The sequence below is a fragment of the Nanorana parkeri genome, unplaced genomic scaffold (genome assembly GCF_000935625.1).
Source record: "Nanorana parkeri isolate BGI_ZX_2015 unplaced genomic scaffold, ASM93562v1 scaffold92, whole genome shotgun sequence".
Classification (NCBI taxonomy): domain Eukaryota; kingdom Metazoa; phylum Chordata; class Amphibia; order Anura; family Dicroglossidae; genus Nanorana; species Nanorana parkeri.
This window is the reverse complement of record NW_017306360.1, coordinates 2244797-2255831: the sequence shown is the minus strand read 5'-3', so window position 1 is coordinate 2255831 and position 11035 is coordinate 2244797. Positions and strand designations below refer to the sequence as shown.

Here is an 11035-nt window from a genome sequence, read left to right as displayed (position 1 = left end):
TTTATTCAATAGTTTTTTTTTTTCCGTCATAAAAATAAAACGATTACAGTACAGTTTCAGGTAAAAGGCAGAAGATACAATCACCTTGTCGGTAACATTTGTAAATCAGTTGTATTGTTTTAACAAGTATCCTGGGGATCAATCAAAATTAATCCAGCACCCTAAGGTGCTTATCAAAGGAGCAAGAGTGCCATACATAGAGAACAAGAGTGGGAGGAAAGAAGGAAGAACAGAAGAAGTAGGGGAGCGGGGTGGAGGAGGTATGTGGCAGCGGGGTAGTACCTCCAGGCTGGGGTATCCACTCAAAGTGACGTTAGGCTCGTGAGGGGAATGGTCGGGTGTGCATATGCAAACCAAGGGCCCCAGACCTTCCGGACTTTATTTTGAGTGTCCGTCATGACACTGGACAGTTTTTCGTTGATCTGTTTTTGGTTTTTTTTGTAAATTCTTTTTATTGGATTTTCATGCATAACATAGTATTACAGTTCAGTACATCATATACAACCAATTTCGTTGATCTGTTTGATGTTTTTTATGCATGCAATGTTCTTTTATAGTATTTTTTTTCCTCTTTTCAGGTATCATTGCAGTCAGTGTTCGTATCGCTGCCACCGTGCCGACCAGCTGAGCAGCCACAAGCTCCGACACCAGGGGAAGACTCTGATCTGTGAAATCTGCGGGTTTGGATGCAAGCGCAAGAGTGAGCTCCAGAAACACATGCAGGTCAAACATTCCCAGAGCACTCAAATACCCATCTACCAGTGCCAGCACTGCAACTACCAGACGAGGTACAAGCAAACGTTGCGTAACCATGAGAACGGCAAGCACACCAAGCACCGCGAGTTCCGCTGCGCTCTCTGCCCCTTCCGCACGTTCAGCAACACAAGCCTGTTTTTTCACAAACGCAAATCGCATGGGTACGTACCCGGTGATAAAGCGTGGTTGGAGAGGTACGCTAGCAAGCAGCAAGAGATCAACAACGCCGACCTGCTATTTCCATACAAAACTGAAGCGTCGGAGACTCTTACCAACCAACAACCTTCCTCTGGTGATCAACAAGCTCAGGAACATAACTGTGAGGAACTAGATAGCAACATTGAGGAAAATATGGATTCTGAGGCAGCTCAGTGCCTGCAGGTAGAAGGTCTTACTGAGCCATCCGGAGATGCTAACATGTCAGTAGCAGAGGAATCTTTATTGGCAGATATTACTCTAGAACCCGTTGAAACTTGCAGCATAGAAATGGAAGACTTCCCAGTACAACTGGAACTAGCCACATCCAACGAGCTCATGATCAAAGAGCCTGCTGTGGAAACCTTAGTTACCTGTGAAGACCCTCTTCCAGAACAAACAGAAATCCTGTGCTTCTCGGAGACCTTGACCGTTGACGACCATATGACCTGTGGGCAGGATTTCGAAGAAGAAGCTGAACCTCAGGCTGAAGATCAACACAAGCTTGAGAACGAAGTGTGTGTAACCACTGTCCACTATAGCCCTGAGCCAGTCTTGTGTGAAATTAGTGACCAATGTGAAGAGCTTCCTGACCACGTGAATGGCAATCTCGAAATCCAGCCTGGAGACATCTCGGTTGAAGTACAGGAGTCCTGGGCCGATGTCGTAAAGGGCGGAGTACAGCTGACCATTGTATGCGAATCGAGCGGACTTAGCGAGAGCAACCTTCAGGTGGTGGAACCTCCTGCTGTCTGTCCGGACGAAAGCTATGATAATAGCAGACCGGAGTCTATACTGAAAGCCTTAAGAAAACAGGACAAAGAGCAAGCAGAGACGCTCGTCCTGGAGGGAAGAGTCCAAATGTTGGTAGTGCAATCCAAAAGTCAGGTTTACCGATGCGAAAAGTGTTCTTACATCACCAAGAAAAAGGCGTGCATTGTCCAGCACTCCAAGAATGGTTGCAGCTTGCGCAAATCTGCTTTGATGTGCCAGGATTGCGGAGCTAGCTTTAAACAACAAAGAGGGCTCAATACTCATGTTCTTAAGAAGTGTCCAGTAGCATTAAAGAAGAAAAGAGCTGGAGGTAAGGCAACTACATCATTGAAGACAATGGGTCAGAGTGCGAACCTCCATCCGGTTGATGATTACATGAATGTTGTGTCTTCTGAGGAAGTTATTCCTCAAGAGTCCAGCTTGCCTGAAGACTGTTTAAAAGCCTCAGGACAGTTATCTGCATGTCAGGAGCTGGTGCAAGATCATATCAAAGAAAGTCTTCCAGATAGAACAGAAAGTAATGAGCACAATGCCAGTGAGCTCCCCTCAGAGACTCTAAGGGACCAGAGAAATGCTTTTTCTGTGCTAGAGGAAAAGGAAAAATACCGCTTTGAAAATGGAAAGTTCAGATGCTTATTTTGCTCTTATTCCTGCTCCAGGGAATGTACTATTAACTGCCACGTGACCGAGAACTGCCGGGAGGTCAAAAGGATATCCTGCACCCTCTGCGGAGCTGTTCTACGCTCAGAAACGGCATTAAAAAAGCATAATTGCACAAAGCATAAAAGCCTAAACAGCAATCGGAATAAAGAATATGAATGTGGAAGTTCTGGAGGAGAGGGCGGTCCAAATACAGAGGAAGATCGAGAACTGAATGACAGCGTAGATTCTTGCAAAGCTGCAATTGAATCTACAGGCACCTGCAAACTTTCGTGTCCCACCTGCCCCTTTACATGTACCCAGGAGCGGGCCATGAGAACACACAAAAAAAAAGGTTGTTTAAAACCAGGGGAGCTCCAGTGCCCGCTCTGCTCGTTTCGGTGCATGTCGGTGGCGGCGCTTAAACGGCACCGAGACCTTCACCAGAAGTATTCTCAAAGCAGAACGCATCTGCAATGCAAGCTGTGCGACTTCACTTGTAAGCAGCCACGATGCTTGAAGCAGCACGTGCGGATCCGCCACGAAGGTGTTAAACCTCACCGTTGTAAATACTGCGACTTTAGCACCACTCGGCGCTACCGCCTGGAAGCTCACGAGTCCCTTCATACTGGGGTTGGCCGGATTTCCTGCAATGTCTGCAATCGAACCTTCGGCACGAATTCTAAACTGCGGCTGCACCAGCGAAGAGTCCACGAGAAGAAACCCACGCACTTTTGCAACCTGTGCGATTACAGCGGCTACAGTCAGAACGATATTGCTCGGCACTTGAGCAGCTGCCACAGCGGCGAACTGGTTTTCCCGTGCAAGGTGTGTCAAGCGAGTTTTAGCTCTGAGGCGGCGCTGAAGCAGCACAGCCTGCGGAAGCACCAGGAGAAGGAGACATACGAATGTTCGCAGTGTCTGTTCTCCTGCCACAGCCAGGCCACGCTCCGATGTCATGTTCAGAAGCAACACCTACAGCTGGAGTGTGCCATCTGCAAGGAGACTTTCTCTCGCCGGCAGGACCTGGAGGAACACCGCAAATCTCACTTTTCTCACCACTGCCAGCAGTGCCAGTTCGCGGCGAAAGACCGGCAGCAGCTGGTAAACCATTATGCGGAGGTGCACGAGTCCTCTGCGCTGCCTGGTGCAGAGGCGGAGGAAGATCCCCTGCACTGCCCTTTCTGCTCCTTTTCTTGCCGTCATCAGTTGGTGTATGACCACCATGTCAAGGGCCATGGGGCCACGCGGGTCTACAAGTGTTCAGACTGCAAGTACAGCACCAGGAATAAGCAGAAGATCACCTGGCACAGCCGAATTCATACCGGCGAAAAGCCTTACAAATGTCACCTCTGCACCTACGCCTGTGGCGACCCTTCACGTCTTAAGGTATCAATTCCTTTGTTTGCGATCTCTCTGTCTTATATATAGGCTCTAATGGCAACGCTGTTTAGCATTTGTTTCTTATGAAGCTGGGGCGTCTGCTAATTTATCGGCTTCCTTTACCAGATGACCACAGTAATTTGTTGTCTGTGCCGCACTTATTTCTGACGTGGTTGGCAGTCATGTTGTCTTTGTGACTGCTTCCATTGACAGCTATGACATTGAGGAGACGGAGTTGTCACACAGCTTTTGTTCCTGTTATATTACTAGTTCAGATGTGGATAGAGCTTTAAGGAGAACTATGGGGTCAGGGCTTTTCTCCATAGTTCTCCTAAGGGTAACGGGAGGACACAAACTAGTGTCCTCCCGTCACCCAAACCTCAGTATAGCGCAAGCTACAGCTCGCGGTATACTGAGACCGCCGCAGCCGGAACGGATCCCCGACAATTCTGTCTGGGTCCACCCAGCTGCGTGAGTGACAGCTGGCTCTGCCTATCTAGAGGCAGAGCCAGCTGTACCCGCCCCCTCCCCGCTGGGGGATCGGACAGGGAAGGGGGGGAATCCCTGCAGGGAGCCGTGAGTGACAGTCACGGCTCTCTGCACGGATAGATCGAGAAGTGAGCGAGCGCCGGTATGTGTTCGCTCACTTCCCGATCTACTGAGCCGACCTGTGACAGTTTCATTGTCACAGGTCGGCTAGAACTATGAGGCTGAGTGAAAATCACTCGCCTCATAATACTTCTTTTAAAGAACTCCATGCAGATAAAATCTTAACCCTTGCAGTGGGGCTACCCCCGCACTGCAAGGGTTAAGTGCTCATTTTGTCTAGGGAGCTAAAAGTAACAGAGTTATACTCACCCAAACTGTGATCCCGACTGGCTGTTAGACCTACAGTGTCCCCCTCTACTCCAGTGGTGTAAGGTCCTGTCAGTCATCGCATCCTATACAGTGTATAGGACGTGAGAACGCATAGGGACATTCCATCCGTGGAGACGGGCTGGAGGGACCGGTTTGGGCGAGTATAACTCCCTAGGCAAAACAAGCACTTAAAGGGTTATTAAACCCTCACGTTTTTTTGCATATATAAGGCAAGCAAGCAGTAGATATATGCAAAAACTTTTTTTTTAAACAAAAAACCTTTTGAAACGGGTTTAAACTTACCTGTGTCTTCCCTGCGCACTTCCGTCTGAACATCTGAAGAGTCTCGGGTGGCCGCAAAGGATCTTGGGGCGAGCGCATGCGGACTTCAGGTGTTCGGCCGGGAGACGAGGAGAGACACAAGGCAAGTCTATGGAGCAGCGTGCTCCCGCACAGACTCCGTGGGACATGAGAGAAGAGGAGGACAGAGGAGTCGGCGCTGGATCTGAGACCCGCACCGGACAGCTGAAAAGGACAGGAAAGAAGATGATCGGATTAAGAGGCATCATTTAAGGCAGGGGTAGCCAAACTCCGGCCCTCCAGCTGTGGTGAAACTACAAATCCCATGATGCATTTCTCTCCGGGAGTCATGTCTGTGGCTGTGAGAATCTTGCAATGCCTCATGGGATTTGTAGTTCCACCACAGCTGGAGGGCTGGCATTTGGCTACCCCTGATTTAAGGTAAGTCCCTACAGCAGGATTGGGAAGGGGGACAAAAAAATTTGACTTTAATGCCACTTTATAGAAGAACTCCATGCAGATAAAATCTTAACCCTTGCAGTGGGACTACCCCCGCACTGCAAGGGTTAAGTGCTCGTTTTGTCTAGGGAGCTAAAAGTAACAGAGTTATACTCACCCAAAGGCTCTGTTCACACCTAGGCGTATCGAATATGCGCGTTTCGTGACGCGCGTTTTTACAGCGATTCGCGGTAGACAAACGCGCGTTTTCGAGGGCTACTTGGCTGTATCCCAATGGAAACGCACGACAAAAACGCCGCAAAGAAGCTCATGTACCTTTTCAGACGTAGGCCGTTTTTTGTAGCGCGTTCAGACGGGCTGAAATACGGCAAGGTGTGAACCATCCCCATAGAAAACAATGGGATTTTCATGTTTGAGCGTTTTGTAGAGCGCTGAACTCGCTACAAAACGTACAGGTGTGAACCAGGCCAAACTGTGATCCACCAGATCTGGTCCGGAAAATGGGGGGAACCTGCCCATAGTTTCAGTGCATTCCAGACCAGACAAAATGAGACATGCGGTCTTTTTCTGGTCTGGTCTGGAACAGACTGCGCTGGAGTGAACAGAGGCCAGAAATAGCATAAGGATACATTGGGATGCATTTTGGGTCCAGAAACAATCTGGTCTGGTCTGCAGAAGATCTGGATGTGGTGTGAATGGGTCTTAAGTGGTTAAAGGGCCTGCAGGAGGGAGTTGACCTTGATGTGTGGAAATGCGAGCACAGGCACAACGTTTTTTTTTTTTGAAGTGTCGGGTATTGTTCTGAGCAGCCCATCAGCTTACCCGAGCTGTATTGTAGCTTAATGAGTTCTGTTTGCGTTCTCTGTTTTAGTATCATATGCGCATACACAAGGACGAAAAGAACTACCTTTGTCCCGAGTGCGGATACAAGTGCAAGTGGGTGAACCAGCTGAAGTATCACATGACCAAACACACAGGTAAAAATAAACTGACCCGCTGTGACCTCTGTGAGAGGAAATCAATAGCGGCGAGTGTTACACGGAAACGTTAATTAGTACGCGTGCACTTACTATGAAATATATATCTCACGCTACTCCCATTACAGTACAAAATAAAATGTATATACAGGCAGTCCCCGGGTTACGAACAAGATCGGGACTGTAGGTTTGTTCTTAAGTTGAATTTGTATGTAAGTTGGAGCAGGTAAATTTTTTTAAGTGCAACTCCAGACAAAAAAATGTTTGGGGGGGTTTTGGATAGCACAGGGAAAGGGTTAACCCCCTGTAACGTTTGTTTTGCTGTGTGTGCCCCTGTTCAGGAGATTTCACCTCACTTTCTGTCCCTGTGACAAATTTTGGGTTGTCGTGGAAACAAGGATCGGTGATAAAGCTTCAGTGGAGACACCTTTTTCCCATGCTAACTCTTACAGGAGTGAACTTCCCTTCCTAGGGGTAGATTTCCTTTCACTTCCTGTTGTCTCAAGGACAGGAAGTGAGTTTAAATCTTTCTAATGAGGATACAGACAGCAGTAAAAACCTCGCAGTGAAGCGGAAGAAGAGGCGGGGACCCACAGTCAGTGGCGTAACAATCGCCATAGCGACCCAGACGGCCACTTTGGGGCCCAGCCAGGGCATCCCTCTGATGCCGTGTGGGCCGCCTGGGTCGCTATGGCATGTAAGGGTGCTGGCTGTCACTGACCCAGCTGAGCAGTGGCGTTTCCCCTCTTTGCTGCTGCAGAGCTGTGTCAGTGACAGCCAGCAGCTACGGCAGAAGAGGTCAGCATTCGCAGTGAAGGAGGAGGCGCGCCCCGCCTAAGAGCAACCACGCCTCCTCTTACATCACTGGCCAGCGACCTAAGAGCAGGTGGGGTTAGTGATGCAAGAGAAGGCGGGGCCCGCCGATAGAGGAGGCGGGGGACGGAAGAGGAGGCAGAGGCCCTGGCGACCACGGAGGCGGACAGGTAAGAGGTGTGCAGCCCATCTGAGACCCTGCAGAGCCCACTATAGATAGTCTATGGTGGGCTCTTCAGGGTCACTCTCAGGTGGGCTCTGCAAGTGGCATAACTAGCAATCATGGGGCCCCATACAAAATTTTGCTATGGGGCCCTGTGTACAGTACTATAAACCAGACCAATAAAGGCGGGAACTCCTCGTCAGTACAAGCGTGGTAGCATTATAACTACCCCTGCTGTACAGTAATAGCCTCCCTTTGTAAGTAGGAGTCGTATGTAACTCGGGGACTGCCTGTATATTGTATATTGCTGCCATTTTCAATTTAAAAAGTGTTTTAGTGCCGAGTTCTAGCATTTTGCTTCAGTCTGCATTCTATGAACAACATTCACATTAAAATTCAGACGGTACGCCAGGCAAATTGTACTCGTAGTCCCAGGCACCAGAATAGGCCCCTGTTGCTAACATACCCCTCCACTTTTCAGGTTTGAAGCCATACCAGTGCGAAGAGTGCAGCTACTGCACCAACAGAGCCGACGCGCTGCGCGTCCACCGGGAGACCCGTCACCGCGACGTCCGCTCCTTCATCTGCGAGCAGTGCGGCAAGGCATTTAAAACTCGCTTCTTGCTGAAAACGCACCTCAAGAAGCACAGCGAGGACAAGCCGTACGTCTGCAACGTGTGCCAGCGCGGCTTCCGCTGGCCGGCAGGCCTGCGCCACCACTACCTCACCCACACCAACCAGCAGCCTTTCTTCTGCCAGCACTGCTCATACCGGGCCAAGCAGAAGTTCCAAGTGGTGAAGCACATACAGCGGCACCACCCCAACCATCTGGACGTGGAGAAGGGGGTGGGGAAGGAGCCCTACCTGTTCTCCATACAGGGACATGACTCCGTGTTTCAGCAGACGCCGGAGTGCCAGGTGGACGTTCTATCCGGAGAAGCACTTTAGTCACAATCTCTGTTTTTGAAGTCATTATGAGCTTCCAATGCAACTTTCTGAAGAACTTTTTTTTTTTTTAACTGCACCTAAAAAAAACTCCTGTGAGGGAGAGAGTTTGAGATTGTAGCTCTTCCAATAATAAGGCATTGAAAGAAATAGAAGGGTCAATGCTGACCATATAATGCAAAAAAACCAGAGGGCATCGCCCTTCTGCTTCTACTGTAGCATATGTTCTCCAACATGACCGGTGCTCCTCCACAGAGAAGACCTCCAGACTTGCCTCAGCCTTGGATGGTTCCAGTTACACCACCAGGATTTTCAGTACTGCCTCCTTTTTATTGGCGATAACAGTGCTGAGATAACAGTGCTGAAGAGCAGGAACTTTGTGGAGCCCTCTACTGTTTGTGTCCTTGCGGTGCCCCTTTGGATGCACATCCCACAAAATAAGCAGGACATCTACTTGTCTCCGAGTTGAGATTTAATGTGGAGCTGTGGCCAGGCTATGGACATTTCAAATCTTGAAGCTGTAAATAAGCCAGAATAGAAAAACTCACTGACAGCTGTAACTGCAGGCACTGTGGCAAAATGAGTCCTCAAAGTTCACAATAGAAGGACTGAAGTCATTCTGAGCCATTGGCGGAACTACCAGGGTCGCAGCGACCGGGCCCTGGTGTTCCAGCTTGTGTCTGTCACTTGTCTGCCTGGCGGAGCCGCTACCGACACAGCAGGCACTGCCATTCAGCACATTCTTCTGTTGGGAGAGGACCCTTCTCACACGCACTGGGGCTGGTGTGAACTAGCGCTGAAAGTCATAACATGCAAAATGTTTATTTAATAGAAAAAAAAGGTATCAAAAACATGGGGGGTTTTTTGGGAGGGGGCGCACTGGTTTCTAGTTGTGCCTCTCTTCTGAGCCTCTGCTCTTTCCTCCTCCAATTGCCTTCCATGTCTTTACATAGAGATTAGGAGGCTGGCAGACTGCCAAGTCACTTCTAGGTGGGGGGAATGAGAAGAACTGAGCTGCTGGAATTGGTGAAAGTGTCTTCTGTGTAACTTTGAGGATGAATTGCTCCACAGTTCCTGAAGCTATAGAGGTCAGTGGAGCCTTGTTATAAGGCCTATTGGCTGCTTGTTAAGGATATGAAGCATATTTTAGTTACTGATTGCTAAAGGGCAACTTGAGCCTCCAATTATATATTCCTCCATGGGCCGGCTCAGCTCGGTGTGTTGCTTTACCTTCTTCAATGTCCCGACAAACAAGGAAAACAATCAGAATCTACAATTACTCAAATGGTGCAATGTTTTCAGCTAATGAGAATGGACAATGTTGCAAGAAACAACTTCTCCGCTTATGTGATTGGCTCACTGCTTTTTCCCTGCACGTTTTTTTTTCTACACTCTATGGTCAGGTACTGATTTCGGATGGAAGACTCAGCTTGCAATCCATGTTTTAATTCACCCCAAAGATGTCCAGTAGGGTTGAGGTCAGGGCTCTGTGTAGGACACTTAAGTTCCTCCACACCACACCCATCAAACCATGTCTTTATGGAGCTGGAGTGGATTTGGGCCTGAAGACCTGGCTCACATTCAGTGTTCCAATTCATCCCAAAGGTGTCCAGTAGGGTTGAGGTCAGGGCTCTGTGTAGGACACTTAAGTTCCTCCACACCACACCCATCAAACCCTATTTTCATGGAACTGGCTTTGGGCAAAGGGTCACAATCATGCTGAAACAGGGGCTTTCCCCAAGCTGGTACCACAAGGTTAGAAGGGCACAATTGTCTAAAACAGGGGTGGGCAACCTCAGCACTCCAGCTGTGGTGAAACTTCAAATCCCAGCATGCCTATAGGAGTCATGCTTGTGGCTGTCAGTGTTGCAATGCATTATGGAACTTGTAGTTCTTCAGCTGGCGTGCTAAGGATACCTACCCCTGGTCTAAAATGTCTTTGTATGGTGCAGCTTTAAAGGAGAACTATGAGGTGAGTGCTTTTCACTCACCTCATAGTTCTAGCCGACCTGTGACAATGAGACTGTCACAGGTCGGCTTAGTAGATCGGGAAGTGAGCGAACACATACCGGCGCTCGCTCACTACTCGATCCTGTCACGGCAGAGAGCCGTGACAAGGGAGGGGCTGAATTCCCCGCTCCGATCCTCCAGCGCTGACTGGCGGAACGGACGGGGGGGGGGCGGTTACAGCTGGCTCTGCCTCTAGATAGGCAGAGCCAGCTGTCACTCACACAGCTGGGCGGATCCACACATAATTGTCTGGATCCGTTTCGGCTGCGCTATACTGAGCTTTGGGTGACGGGAGGACGCTAGTTTGTGTCCTCCCCTTACTCTTAGGAGAACTATGGGGAAAAACACTGACCCCATAGTTCTCCTTTTAACAATACCCTTCACTAGAAACACATGAAGTGAAAGTTATTTTAAAGGGACATCCAAATACTTTTGCCCATAGAGTGTATATCTCCCCTGCGGCTGATCATGTGATTATAGCAGGCAGTCCCTCCCTCCTTAGTACTTACAGGAAGCTCACTGCTGTGACTATCTCTGTACCTAAAGAACAGAAGCAGGTAATGATCTACATTTACCTTTGTTGACATCCATAATGTATGTCATCAACGTGGAGGGGATTTTTTTTTTTCTTAACAATTGTGGATTATCACTTTAAGGATTTTCTTTTCAAAGCTATTTCAGCCGCCATCGGGCAGATATTTGCACTAGGTTACAAGGCTTTTTGTGTATGGATTAAGTTATTATATTATCAATGCAGAATGGA

At 48.8% G+C, this 11035-nt stretch overlaps 1 protein-coding gene across 1 annotated transcript in view; it reads left to right on the top strand.

Moving 5' to 3' along the window:
* ZNF142 (zinc finger protein 142) overlaps positions 1 to 8266 on the top strand; it is a 22151-nt gene extending 13885 nt beyond the window's left edge. Inside the window, exons 6-8 of the mRNA XM_018552558.1 lie at positions 579 to 3753; positions 6236 to 6341; positions 7799 to 8266. Coding sequence (XP_018408060.1) covers positions 579 to 3753; positions 6236 to 6341; positions 7799 to 8265 — 3748 coding nt within the window. The 3' untranslated portion in view covers position 8266. The remainder of the gene's footprint in view (positions 1 to 578; positions 3754 to 6235; positions 6342 to 7798) is intronic.
* Positions 8267 to 11035: the final 2769 nt, after the last annotated feature.